General features: G+C 41.0%; 2 protein-coding genes across 6 annotated transcripts in view; one reads left to right on the top strand and one right to left on the bottom strand.

The window, feature by feature from the left end:
• Window positions 1–1060: 1060 nt before the first annotated feature.
• Window positions 1061–4829, bottom strand: RPA3 (replication protein A3). 2 transcript variants are annotated; one of them, XM_075746129.1, is made up of 4 exons: window positions 4695–4829; window positions 4293–4367; window positions 2123–2235; window positions 1061–1625 (listed from the first exon to the last, which is right to left on the bottom strand). In XM_075746129.1, the coding sequence occupies exons 1-4, from the start codon at window positions 4791–4793 to the stop codon at window positions 1607–1609; spliced, it is 306 nt and encodes a 101-aa protein (XP_075602244.1). In that variant the 5' UTR covers window positions 4794–4829; the 3' UTR covers window positions 1061–1606. The 2 variants fall into 2 exon arrangements, with proteins under 2 accessions (XP_075602244.1, XP_075602243.1); XM_075746128.1 differs by having other exon boundaries at window positions 2127–2235.
• Window positions 4759–13642, top strand: part of UMAD1 (UBAP1-MVB12-associated (UMA) domain containing 1) — an 82520-nt gene continuing 73636 nt past the window's right edge. Inside the window, exons 1-3 of one of the 4 annotated variants that reach the window (XM_075746124.1) lie at window positions 4894–4926; window positions 10291–10507; window positions 12803–12911. In XM_075746124.1, coding sequence (XP_075602239.1) covers window positions 12830–12911 — 82 coding nt within the window. In that variant the 5' untranslated portion in view covers window positions 4894–4926; window positions 10291–10507; window positions 12803–12829. Of the gene's footprint in view, window positions 4965–10290; window positions 10508–12802; window positions 12912–13642 lie in introns of all 4 variants that reach the window. The other 3 variants (XM_075746127.1, XM_075746123.1, XM_075746125.1) reach the window with 3 other exon arrangements.

Here is a 13642-nt window from a genome sequence, read left to right as displayed (position 1 = left end):
GCCGAGCCATGTCTCATCGCTGTGGGACTGGATGAACAGGAGTCTTGACTGACAGGGAACTGGTAGCATTTCCCACTCGGCTGTGCTCAAGTATTTACACACAAGACCAGCTATCCAAGGATGTGTGTGGGTGAGGCGCTATAGCCATCTAGTGGTAGGCTATTGTCTTAGGCCTGGGTAGTCTTGGTAACTCGCTGCATGTAACATTTTACAGAATTATCTATCATCTGTGCACAAAATATAAATTTGCTAAAGTAGAATAGTACAAAATACTTTAAAATGCTAGGAATACACACGTAGTTATTAAGAATGACATTTTATTCTACTGAGCGCTAAAATACTACTAAAATAGCAGTAGAGGACAGAGCATGGTATCATGCCACGTGGACCTACTTCAGAATGCCTTCTCCTTCCCTGTGACAGTAACTTTGTCATTGTCTGTCTTCCAAGTAGAGAGGGGGAAAAATAGGTCACCTGTTAACTTGATCATCCACTCCATCTGTAGTAACTTTGATACATAAGAAGTCTTTAAAACATAAATTCCTCGACTGAAAATGGATGTCTATAAATAAGCACAATGCTAGCAATTGTAGTAAGGCACTAAACCTAGCTATTAAACCTGAAACCTCTTTGTATGAAAGGTTAATGACCATGGCTAAGGTTTATTTAAAATACTTTGCTGTATTTTATTTATTAATTTGCAGAGAATGTTTACTTTGACTGTGTTACCTTAAGAGATGTTGAGAATTCTGCTATGTGCTGTAAGTAGCCAGGATTGTAACAAAATTGAGAACTGTGTGGAAGTGTGTATGATTAAAGTCATGACAATCTGGCTGAATCTGGTACGTCTGCTTAGAGTCCCACCAGGAATGAAGGTTGTGATGGGAACTCAGTGCTTAAAATCCCCAAACCTAACTAGACATCTTCCAAGTGTTTAACATCAGTGCAAAAGGAAGTACCTTATAACTCCACTTTGTTAAAATTACCTGTGTCAGGTAAAACAGAAGTCACCATGTATCACTGAAAACAGCACTCTAAGATATAATATTGACACAAATAGTTAAATGTAGTCTGATTTTTTTTATTGGAGACAATTTTCAAGATGCAAAACACCCCCCCATGTTCAATAAATTTATATCAAAGCAAATGAAAAAACAAAAAAACCCACTTTACATTAGACTCCCACCAAATGTCTTTGATAGGAGTTTCTTGTAAAGTACCCTAGAACCTCTACAACAGCAACAAAAAGGTGCCTACAAAACTTCAGTTTCTAGCAAGTCCAATCCTGCAGGAGAACACTCCTCATGGATGCAAAAGGGTTAAATATATACAGACAGTGAGACATCCACAGAAGTGCTCTCCTCCTTGCTGAATAAATACATTTTCAAAGAAAACATTCTTCATTGGCAATACATGGCACATGGAACAGCATCTTTTCAGTGTGTTTGTTGGAAATAAATGCAACTGTTACCATGCTGTCAGGCAAGAAAGCTACAGTACTGTTGTCCCCTCTGAAGCTCTAGATATATGCCAAGAAGAAAATCAGTTGTTTCTCCCAGTACCAAATGGGAAATATTCAGGGAATTCATGAATAATTTTTATTGCTTCATTGTAGAGTTCCAGATCTGAAAGACGGCAAAGAAATTGGTTATGATGCATAAGCTAAATTCCCACACAAGCAAATGACAGCATTAAAGCACTGCTTATTTTAAAGCAGTATAGTGGAGAATTCCCAGTCTCCCTTCTCCTCCTCAGTTTTCCCAAGGCAGCCATGCTCTCATTGCTTGCTTTCTGGAGGGTTATTTTTAAGTCTGCTAGCTGCACAGTCACACAAGGTCCAGGGCAAGGCAAGAACCACACGGTCAGGACTGGGAGAGTGATCAGACCATGGCAATGATCTAGACTGGCTCCCGCTTCGAGCCAGTCCCTACAGTTTGACAGTAAAATGGTGTATTTTGTACAAAATTTTCCCCATGACAGTCTCCTTTTCTACATTCTACTCCATACCTGGCAGTTTGAAGAAAGACCTTGTCTGTAAGACAAGACAATCAGGCTCTCCCTTCTTACTTATTGAGTAAGAGTTCAGAACTCAAAATCAATTTGTCATAACGTACATTCTTACTTACCAAATGGACTTTTATCTTCTCTGAACTGGACGTATGACATGCACATGATGGTTGCCTGATTTGTAACTCTTCCAACTACTTCAAGAACTCCTGAGATCTCTTCGTCTAGCTAGAAAACATACCAAATATGAAATCAGTATCACTAAATTAGCTGCTGTCTCTACTGCACAACACTTAAGCTAGGAACTCTCCACAACTGACGGATTGTTCATGACAGATTCTGTTCTGCGTCAAACAGTACAGCACTACTGAACAGCCCTGCCCCCCTCCCAAAAAAAAACCCACCCCACAAAAGCCTTGAGCTACTTACAGATTTACAGTTTTTCTAACAGCCAATTTAGTACCGACATATAAAAATATACCAAGAAGGATCGTAAGAAATCAGTTTATAAGTATATAAAACTGTGTCATTTAATCACTGAACAGAGACTAACCTAGGACACAGAGAGCAGACGAATCCAGATTTTAATGCATTGCATTCAAACTTGAGTAAATTACAGACCTCTGTAAGAGCTAAGGAGGTATCACTCATGCCAGAGAGCAGTTCCAGTATTCCAGATTCAGGAGGTATAACTGGAAATTATTTTTGTCGCCAGTAAGTGTTCAGAATATAAAGGTATTGTCAATAACAAGCCTTTGGTTGAAAAAGGGAAAAAAAAAAAAGGGCTAAAAATTTTTACTCCAAAATCATATAGTTTGAACATGTCTCTTTTTTTTTAAGATACTAATTTTAAAAGCATGGTACTATTTCAGTAATGTTCTTCGAATACCTAACACTTTTAAATTTCTAGTAAGTCTCCTGGAACACAGCAATAGATTCCCTCCCCATAATTTTGGGTTTCTCTGTTGAAAGGATGAATTACACACACACAAAACAAAAGGATCTATTAAAGGGTGAAAAAAATGTTAGAAAGCATTTTGATTAGCAAATCTAGAAGTTCCTCCACTGACATTAGGCAAAGCAGAGAGATGGACCTGGTGTGTTTTTTCTGCGTGCATCAGTTTATCCTACAGCAGTGGAACACAGACTGTGAAGTGCCCAGCACTGCAGCTACGCATTTATGAAATTCGACCATTTACTCTGTTGTGGGAAGCTGAGAAATCATTAGTCAGATGCTGACATGTGAAGTTTTAACAACCCAGGGCAGGAAACCTTTTCATGTATGCAAAAAACAGTTAAGAGACAGGCAGAACTTGTAGGAGAGACATTTTCTTGCAGTTTGAAGATGAAGTCAGCAAGCTTCAGATTTATAAGACAAAACTCTTTGCCAGATCAAACTGCATTTTTCATCAACAAGGAGAGATTCCTGTCCTGAAAGTCAGAGAGTACTATATGCAATTATTTCACATGGGAATGGTGAGATTTCTCAGTGTTTAACAAGTCAGAGAAAAAGATGTAAAGACTACACACATGCTCAGTTAAGCTAGAGCATATGCCATCACAATGGAAATAATCCTTTAATTACAACATTTGCTAGAGGAAAAAAAAATACAGAAGAGAATGTCAGGCTGTTATTCCTTTAGTGGTATGTGATAACAAAGGAAGCAATATTATTGTGCAGTAGTTATAAGCGTATCTTATACTCATTGCATTAATTACTTTTTAATTTTTTTAAGAAAGAATGCTTCAAGCTAACTATAAAGTTTATTGGAATGTTATGACAAGTATTCTAAGAGGATATAGAAATATCAACTCAAAAAACCTCAAGAATACCGTATTTGTGGGTTTTTTGGATTATCTTCACAAAATTCTCTGTTAGGCATATAAAGATAAAGGCAGTAAGAAAAAGGGAGGAAGAAATGAAATTAAAATAAAGCTAATACAGGTAGTGGAATATATTACACTGTAAACACCAAATAGAGTAAGACAAAACAGCCAGACAGGGATGTGTCTGACAAGGAATGAGTTCTCTCTCTTAACACCAGCAGAAAATTGATGAAGACAAAGGCAGTTCACGCATACGAAGACTGCAAGTTAGCTAGAAGATGTAAGAAGCAGAGGCAATGAAACATAGGTGGAGAAGAGAGAAACCAGGGATTTTTTTTCCTTTTTCTCCTGACTAAAAACTCAAAACATGCAAGGCATGCACAGGTCTCAGAAGGGACGAAACCTCTGGTCTCCACAAGAGGCAACACCAAGTATTTCCAAAGTATTCCTTAACTTACAGGTTCGCTCAGCTCCACAGTTGTATGTTTTCCTTCTCCATCCGAAAGTACGAAAAGCTTCCCAGTAGGATGAATCTACAAAAGCCATTAGGGCCTGTGAGCTCAAAAGGCAGCTGTTAAGTATTACAGGTTTAATCGCCTCAACCAGAACCGCGCAGCGGGCCTTTCTCCGATAGATCCAACCGTCACAGCCGCCTCCCGCCCTGACTAAAGCCGCCGGCTTCCCTCAGGCCAGGCCGCAACGAGCTGCACCAGGCAAGGCGACAACCTCCCCGCACAGGGCCCCAACTCGGAGCGCACCCCGGGGCAAGGCCCTACCCAGGGCGACCGGGCAGCTACCCGCCCCGAAGCCCCGCGGCGCGGCCCAAAGGGCAGCAGCCGACCGCCGAGGAGATCACGGACCTTCTCGACGCGGCCCACGAAGCAGACGGGCTGCCCGATGTTCTGCGCCAGGTGACTGGTGGCGATGCGCCGCCGAGGTACCTCATGGACGTCCCCCATCTCGGAGCAATTTCCCGCTTTTTGCCGATGGGAGGGGCGCCGCTACCCCTGGCAACGGGAGGAAGGAGGGGAGAAGCATCGGGGCGGGACTTCCCCTTCGCCTGACGCGATCCGGAAGCGGAGCCGGCGGTTGGTGAGCGGCGGTGGCGGCGGTATCAGGCGGCTGGGCCGGTGGGTGACAGCGCGGCGGGTGTCGCCGCGGCGGGGAGGCCGGCGGGAGGGGCTGAGCCCCGGGGAAGCCGGGTCACCCGGCTTCCCCGGGGCTCAGCCCCTCCCGCCGGCCTCCCCGCCGCGGCCCCTTCCAGCCCTATCCGATGTACATTTTGTCATTTAATCCTTTTCTCTTAAATGACCCCATATTTTCCCTCCCCTAACGGCCGTTTTCCCTCTCCCTTTAGATACTGGCTCCCCTCAGGTCACCGCTGCCCAAGCCGAGCATTCCCGTCACCGGCCTGTTAACCTTCGCTTGTTTTACAGGCCGTAATTGGTTTTCAAAACGTAGTGTGTTACTGCTGTGATACCCACGCATTTCCACAGACACAAGTATGAATTGTGAGAGGAGTGGCTGGAGGGCAGCCCTGTGGAAAGGGATCTGGGGGTGCTGGTGACAGCAGCTCAGTAGGAGTCAGCAGTGTGCCCTGGCAGCCAAGAGGGAAAACCGCATCCTGGGGTGCATCAAACACAGCGTAACCAGCCGGTCAAGAGAGGGGATTATCCTGCTGTATTCAATGTTGTTGTGGTGTCACCCTGAGTACTGTGTGCAGTTCTGGGCCCCACGACTTAAGAAGGACGTTCAGGTCCTTGAATGCGTCCAGAGGAGGGTAACAGAGCTGGTGAAAGGACTGGAAGGAATGTCCTGTGAGGAGCCGCTGAGGACTCTGGGTTTGTCTAGTTTGGAGAAAAGGAGGCTGAGGGGTGACCTCATCGCTCTCTGCAGCTTCCTGAGGAGGGGACGTGGAGAGGGAGGTGCTGAGCTCTTCTCCCTGGTATCCAGTGACAGGACATGTGGGAATGGTTCAAAGCTGCGCCAGGGGAGGCTTAGACTGCACCTTAGGAAGCATTTCTTTACTGAGAGGGTGGTCAGATGGTGGAACAGGCTTCCCAGAGTGATGATCGGTGTCCCAAGCCTGTCAGTGTTTAGGAGGCATTTGGACAATGCCCCTTCATAACGTGCTTTAACTTTTGGTCAGCCCTGAAGTGGTCAGGCAGTTGGATTAGGTGATCCTTGTAGGTCTCTTCCAACTGAACTATTCTGTTCCATTCCATTCCACCATTAAAGACCTTACGCTCAATCCCAAGGGTTAGAGTGCCTGATGAACATGAGACAGAGCTAGCACCTGGGACATGGCACTCTCACCACACATCTTGCCTTTTTCCATGTGTTTTCCCTGACTGTCCCTTGCATGGAGACGTTCCTCCCAATTGCCCTTGCCGCAAAGGTGGCTAGTGGTATCCTGGGCTGCATTAGACGTAATATTGCCAGTGGGTCGAGGGAGGTGATCCTTCCTCTCTACTCAGCACTGGTGAGGCCATACCTGGAGCACTGGGTCCAAGTGCTGGATACTAGAGAGATGTGGACATACTGGAGAGAGTCCAGCGAAGGGCCACAATGATGATTAAGGGTCTGGACATCTTACTTATGAGGAAAGGCTAAGAGAGCTGGGAGTGTTTAGCCTAGAGAAGGCTCAGGAGGGTTTTACTAATGCATATAAATACCTGAAAGGAGGGTGCAAAGAGGACAGAGCACTCTTTTCAGTGGTGCCCAGTGATAGGACCAGAGACGATGGGCACAAACTAAAGCACAGGAGGTTCGCTCTGAACATCAGGAAATAGTTATTTTGCTGTGAGAGTGACCAAGCACTGACACAGGTTGCCCAGGGAGGTTGTGGAGTTTCCATCCTTGGAGATATTCAAAACCCATGTGGACATGGTCCTGGGCAACCAGTTCTAGGGGGCCCTGCTTGAGCAGGGAGGGGTTGAACAAGATGACCTCCAGAGGTCCCTTCCAACCTCAGCCATTCTGTGGTTCTGTGATTTCCTTTCCATTTCCAGGACCAGTGTTTCAGGAAATACTTGAGAGAATCTAACTCTGCCCTGGCTTAAAAGGGTGATCCCAACACCACCTGTGTGCTGGCTGTCTCTTCTAACCAGCCATGGGTTAGTTCAGCTTGCTTGCCAAGGAAGCAAGCTACCACCAAAAGCTGTGCAGAACCAGCAAGCGGCTGGGAAGGGGAGTGCTGTGGGGTTGTATCTTCGATGGGGTGTAGCGGGTTGTCATCTCCTCAGTGTCACTATGCCATTCACCTTTTCAGTACTTTATTTGCAAGAGAATGTCCTCATCTCCTTAGCATATCCTCAGCGATTTTAAAGGAGAGATCTCATAAATGTAACAATTGGAGCAAGATGCAGGAGGCTGCTGCGAAGTGGCTCTTCTAGGGCTATTTGTCTGCCTCATTTGAAGGGTCAGCTGTTAGAAAAATACATTGTAGAAGTTCTTACAAGTACGTGTCTGTGTCATGCTTAGAAGCTGTTGAAGGTTTGCAGTCAAAGGAGAACTGTTTTCAGAGAAAGAAGTAGGTTTCAACCTATTGAGTATCTAATAAGCACCTATCTATTGTAGCATTTTCTATCATCTTCAGGGTTTTGAATGTTGACATTGGTTTGAGTACTGTTATTTCACTGCTGGCTTTGCCTTGGTCACCTATGCTTTTATTGTCTGACTTGATTGTGGTTGATTTTTATGATTCAGCATCTTGGAGTGTTTTTATACTATGGTAATTTGACTTGCATAGTTATTGGTATTTCTGGTTCCCTTAAATTTTATGAAAACTTTAAAAATAAATATTCACATTTTATGTAAGTAAAAAAGTCTTCATTAGTGTTTTGTTATATGTATATCCCTTTTTTGTATTTGTGTTTCTCTTGACACCTTTCTTCAGTTTTCAAGAAGCACAAACTAAAGGAGTATGACTAATGTTAATCCCAGATAAAACAAATGATATGTTGTAGGGTTTTTTTTCTTCTTCACATAGTAACTTACACTAGGCCAAAAGCTTTTAAACCATTCCTTTGGTGTCACAGAGACATCTTTTCGACATGCATGGTCTTGACTCTTAAATTGGTTGTTTTCATGTCATAAGCAGGGCTGTACAAGGTTGTAAACATCTTGGTCTTTTTCTGATTGCTGTTTTATTGGTGAATCACAGCAGATGCTAACATGGAAGAGAGATTTGCTCTGTTTTCACCTTCCATAGATTATACAGCTTAAGCTGCTAGATGTGAAATTAGTCTGGTTCTTTCTTTAAGGCCAGTTTTATATCTTGTTCGGACCTTTTTTCATCATTTATGTAATTACTGGCAGTGCCACTGCAATTCTGCTTTGTTGGTATACCTTGGTATCCTCTCTTTATCTTAGTCTGCATCTTTGGTGTTTTTAATATTAAATTTCTCCTCCTGTCACTTGTGAACATTTTTAATATTAAATTTCTCCTCCTGTCACTTGTGAACATTCAGGAAAAAGCTGAAAAGTTATGCTAAATATGCTAGGATCTTCATTGTATAGAAAAAAAATATTGGATTTAATGTATTGGTTTGGCTCAAAGGTCAGCCATACTTCTTGTCAAAGGAGACTGACAAAATGCAGGAGGAATAAATTAACCCCTTTATGCAGCTCTGTAACCCATCTTTGTCCAATCACATGTATGTTCTCAGAGCCTCACAGAAAGACAAAATATTTTTTGCAGCCTCACAGAATTGCTATAGTTCACAGTTTATTACTTGCTAATGACTGAAGCAGTGCCAAAAGCATTATTCTTAACTATCAGCGATTGAGATTGGAGAAAGAAAAAGTTGTGTTCACTTTTTGGTGAGGGGGAAACATGAGGAGAAAGGAATTGCATATTCCTACCAAGGGAGATTTTTATCTTTAGGCAGTGAATTCAATTTCAGGTCTCCTATAGAAATAAAATTAATCCCATCTGGAAGGGAAAAGTGCTGTGCTATATAAGAGAAATTACTGCAGGAATGTGGTACTATCTCTGAATGGTGTGTGTATGTTCTGTGATTTTGTGCTGACAGCTTTTTTTTAAAAAAAGCACAACCAAGTGCTTTTTTTCTCTAGTCTGTGTGACCATGCATCCAGGTCCACAAACTTCAAATTTAATTTTTACTCTGAAATGAAACTTGTGTGGAAACCAGTTGTTCTCAGCTTTTAACTGAAACCTCATCTTATCTACAAGTAGTAAAACTCCAGCCTGATTCTGCAAGTGCTTAAACTGTGTTGTTATCTTCAAGAGCAGGAGTGTTTCCATTCAACTCTGTGTTTCTTTGTTGGACAGGGTCTTTGTTCTGTTTTTAACATGTAATTCAAGAAATTTAGTGGTTGCATTTCCCGTTGCTGGAGAGATTTATGTTTACTTTGAAATACTACAGTTGATAAAATTCTTAAGAGAACAAATATCACAACCGTCCCAGCATTGTCTGTCTACAGCTTTTCCTTTACCTATGCCATACTGTATACAGCTCTACTTTTTGTTTCTGTGCCCCCCTTCTATTTTGTTAGTCGTTCTTTGTTATTTAGTTTAAACTTAATATTATGTTCAGCAAAGGCATGGAAATACTGCAAGTAGTAGTTGGTGAGCTCCTTCCTCCACATCAGTTGCGCAGACCTGAGATCTGCAAGCACAAGTTTTGTTTCTAAGTGGTGAACACCCAGAGAAGGAATGAGCCTCACTAAGCATGTTTGTCTTTTTATAATATGTGGATTCCTTACCACCTCCCCAACATTCACAATCACAAAATACAATATAGGCTATTTTCTTACTGCTTACTTTCTTACTGACTTGAAGCCTGAGTTTAGGGGGTACTTTTGTTTGCTTTGTTTTTCTGCTTCAAGCAAGAGGATGGAGGGGGGGTTGTTTTGTTTTCTGTTTGAGAAATACTACTGGCAGTGGAATTAAGTTAAAGCTACTTCAGAAACTGAAAACTACCAAGTAAAGATCAAGCCTCGTGTATGGAGATAAAATGAATTTAGTGGGTTTTAGAAAAAAATGGGATAGTCAGGCTGCCTGCTGTCAACAGAAGGAAAAAATCTAGTATATGGAAGTGGTTGTAACATTAATTTGGCTATATCAAATTGCACTGATTGTTAATTTACTCTGAATTGAAATGTCTGTTGTCCTTTAAGTAGTGACGTTTAGGTATGTTAAATATGCAGGATTTAAAGGACAACAAATGCATGGCTTCCTGTACAACTCTTTTGTGCCATGTATATACTCATTAAGATGCATTTCTTTGTGCAAGAAAGAAGGGAAGGAGAAAACTATGTGATAGAACTGAATACTGTAAAATAATGCAGATCTCAAAGATTAAAAAATATGATTGGAGCAACAGCAGCTCTGGCACCTGAAGTGGCTGACTGGAATCTGAGCCTTTACCAAAGCTATCTGTAAGATTTTACACATCAAGTTGATTTTGCTTCTTGTTATTGCACACTTAGGATGAAGGTAAAATTACATTTTAAACTGTTCCACAACTGCCTCTCCTTCATACATCATCGGAGCAGAAACCTGACTCTTGAGCATTACAGCACAGGTTTTACCACTTGAGCTATGGGACTGACAACCCTAATTGGTAGCAGGAGAAGACTTATTCCCCGAGGGCTGAAAAAGGAATATGCTGCTGGCGCCATGTGTTGAGCCTGGGTGTGGGGGAAGGTAAGGAATAAATGAGGTAATTAGGAGTTTCTACTGTGTAATCTCCACGGAACTGGAAATATCAGTATTTCACATGGTAAGGTAGGAAAGCAAGCAAAAAGGAATAAAGTGCAGATAAGTAACTTTTTTTTAAAACTTACTGCATACCTGGGACTGGATGGTCTGTTCTGTTCTTTTGTACATCACTGTAGTTTATTTGGTTGCAAGAAATTGCACTGCATCAGCATAAGCAAGAAGTAGCTAGCCAGCCTGCGGGGTATTCAGTCTTTAAGTCTCAGGTATCAGGCCACAGTCTGAATCGCTGCTTTTGCCATGTTCTGTTTATATACTGATCCTGAAAGCCAGTGCTTACACTTCATATAGGATTTTCTGTGGTCTGGAGTATGGAACTGTTTGCTATCACTTGTAACAGCAGAGTGTGAGGCAGTTTATATCTAGTGAATAGTCAGTGCTGATTGTGCAGTTAACTGCTACAGGTTACTGGCTAGGACAAAAAAAATCTTGCTTACGGTACCATGAATATTTGGGTGGGAAGTGAGGAATTCTGGCAATAATTAATCCAGCATTTTTATCTTTCTTTTTTTTTTTTTTTTTTTAAAATCCAAGCTGCATCGTAGCACTCTTCTCTCTTTCCCACCTTCTAAAGATTCTTCTGTGTTAAATTTAGTGTGAAATAATGTTATTGAAACTTGACAGCGGACACTTCTTTGGACTGGACTCCTTTCTTCTTTTGAGGTCTATATTAGACGTTGCTATCAGTTTGGCAGTCCCTTCTCCTTTAAATGGTTGTGTCTGCAAAGTAAATCAGGATTCTACTCCTCAAACTACTTCAAACTTGAAATTACATTATTCCACTTTCCCAATTTTTTATTGGTATTTTAGTAGAGAAGAGCTTCATATACCTTTCTTTAAACCTTCCTCTTTATGTTTGCCACTCAACGTGTTTCAGCCAGACCACAGGCTGCTCAGCATTGTCCAGTGGGCTGAGTTCAGCTCTCAGGGGCTGGAGGCGAGCGCATCTTCGAGGGGTGACTGTTGCTGCAGTGCCTTTTCTCATTGTCCCAGCACCATGGACCGACCTGCTGTTGCGGGAGAGGCTGGGGAGACTCTCAGTTGCTGCATTCAGTGGTGCCAGTTATGTAGAAAATAGAAAGTAGGTGGTGGTACATTGGTAGTCCTCTCCATAAGCTGAACACATTGATATGTGCTTTGTGTGGTTCTGTTGGTTGTTCTTTGCAAGAGTGACACTTCATTATAAAGCTTTTCTTATAACTTTTCTCGGAAGAAGAGAAACTTCCCTGAGTCTGCATCTTAAAGTTCAAAATAATTAGAGAATTTGCTTAGAAGAATGTTTCATGATGTATCCACGTTTATTGGGCGGCTCATAGGACTTAATTTTGTAAAAGCTGGCCCAACTGCTTGTCTTTTGGCTAGTGTTCTTGGGGGTTTTAATATGAATTTGTCCTTTTTAAGCTATTCAGAATTGCTTCTATGTAATCTTCCAGTCTTGAGAGGGAAGAGATACTAAGCATAATCTTTTCCAGTTAATGTTTTTATTCCACTGGTTTCCTTGTTTTCTTCTAGTTGTTGTGAGTTCTTAGTTGTTTTGGAAGATTATTTTAATGAATTATTGTTATGAAAAATTTCCAATATAGGATTTTGTTGCAGTTTCCTTTAAGGGAGTCATTGGAAACTGATTAATCAAATACACCCCAGCACTGAGCTGTCTCTAAGATTGCAAACTGGAAAAATGAAAATAGATACTACACTAATATTGTAGGGGTGGGTGTGTTGGGTTTTAATTTATGCAGACGCTTAAGACTGAAAATTTGTACTGCAGTTTGCTTCATTCAACTATTTCTGCATTATAAAGCTGCATTTTCTATATGTTTTGGGGTTCAAAGTTCAGATGCTTTAGAACTAACTCTGATGAGAAAGTTTGTGTAACAACAATTTGAAGTAGCAGAAAAATATAGAAACATGCTGGATAAATGCTCAAGGGAGTTTCCTTTAGAAAGGTTGAAGTTTGGCTGATTTTTTTTTTTTTTTTAACGGTTCCACTCCATTCATAACTTAATAGAAAAGCGTTCTATACTTTACTCTCTTTTTGCCTATCGAAGTCAATTGCTACATCAACAAGGTAATATGTCTTGACATAAAAATGCCTGATGTTTTAAATCTGGTAATAAAGATTAAGCTGTAATATCATGCATGTGGCTTTTGGCATGGTGTGAACTTCTTATGGTAAATTCTGTTGTCTTATATTTATTTAAACATATTTTGTCTTCGTTTTAGATATCGACTTAGAAGAAAAAAGAGGCTATGTTCAGCTTCTTCCGAAAAAGTCAAGATTCAAAGAAAGTTACAGTGCCAGAGAGAGAAGCAGATGGATTTGTTATTGTGGGTAAGTGGTGCTTCTGTGTAAAGTGATTCTTATCATCTTTGAAATGTAAAAATTTATTAGAGATGCTTAGACCAAATGATGAAATGTTAAGAGAAGCCATGATAAAAATTTGTCGTAATTCTTACTTTTCCTGAAGGAGTTTGTATTCCTGGTCTCATTATTTGGACTAAATAGCTGAAGTTTTATTTACATAGGTACAAACTCTTATTCAAGAGCATTGAAAATGCAGGTTCCTGTTTTCCTCTCATATTGTGAGCAAGGAGAAGTTATGTCCTTACAAAACAAGAAAGCTCAAAGTTGAGGCTTCTAGCTTTATGATTAGAGTTGTGGAAAGACAGTAACTTATTGCCATTCTTAGAGGACTGTTGTTTTTCACATTCCTTCTTTTTAGTTTTACCCCCAAAGTCTTGTTATATTAGAAGCCAAGAAGCATCTGTGTATTTCTAGACAAATGCCGAATGTAGATGTTCTGTCTCAGAATCTGACTCTTGCTTAGTTTGATGAAAATTAAGCAGTTTAGGGTTTTCAATGTCTTTTTGTTACTCAAAAATTATTCTGAAGTGTACTCACCTGTGAACTGTCTAAATTTGCAGCTTTAATCAAGCTTTTTTACAGTCTTGTAGGATGGCTCAAGTGTGCAGAATATAAAGAATTTATTGCTGTCATGCTGTAACTGATCCTTTTTCCTCTTTTGAAAATTTGTGTTTTCCTCCTTGTAAATCTGTCATCAT

The sequence above is a fragment of the Balearica regulorum genome, chromosome 2, assembly GCF_011004875.1.
Source record: "Balearica regulorum gibbericeps isolate bBalReg1 chromosome 2, bBalReg1.pri, whole genome shotgun sequence".
NCBI lineage: Eukaryota > Metazoa > Chordata > Aves > Gruiformes > Gruidae > Balearica > Balearica regulorum.
Note: the sequence above shows the minus strand (reverse complement) of the source record. Positions and strands in the feature narration are given on the sequence as shown.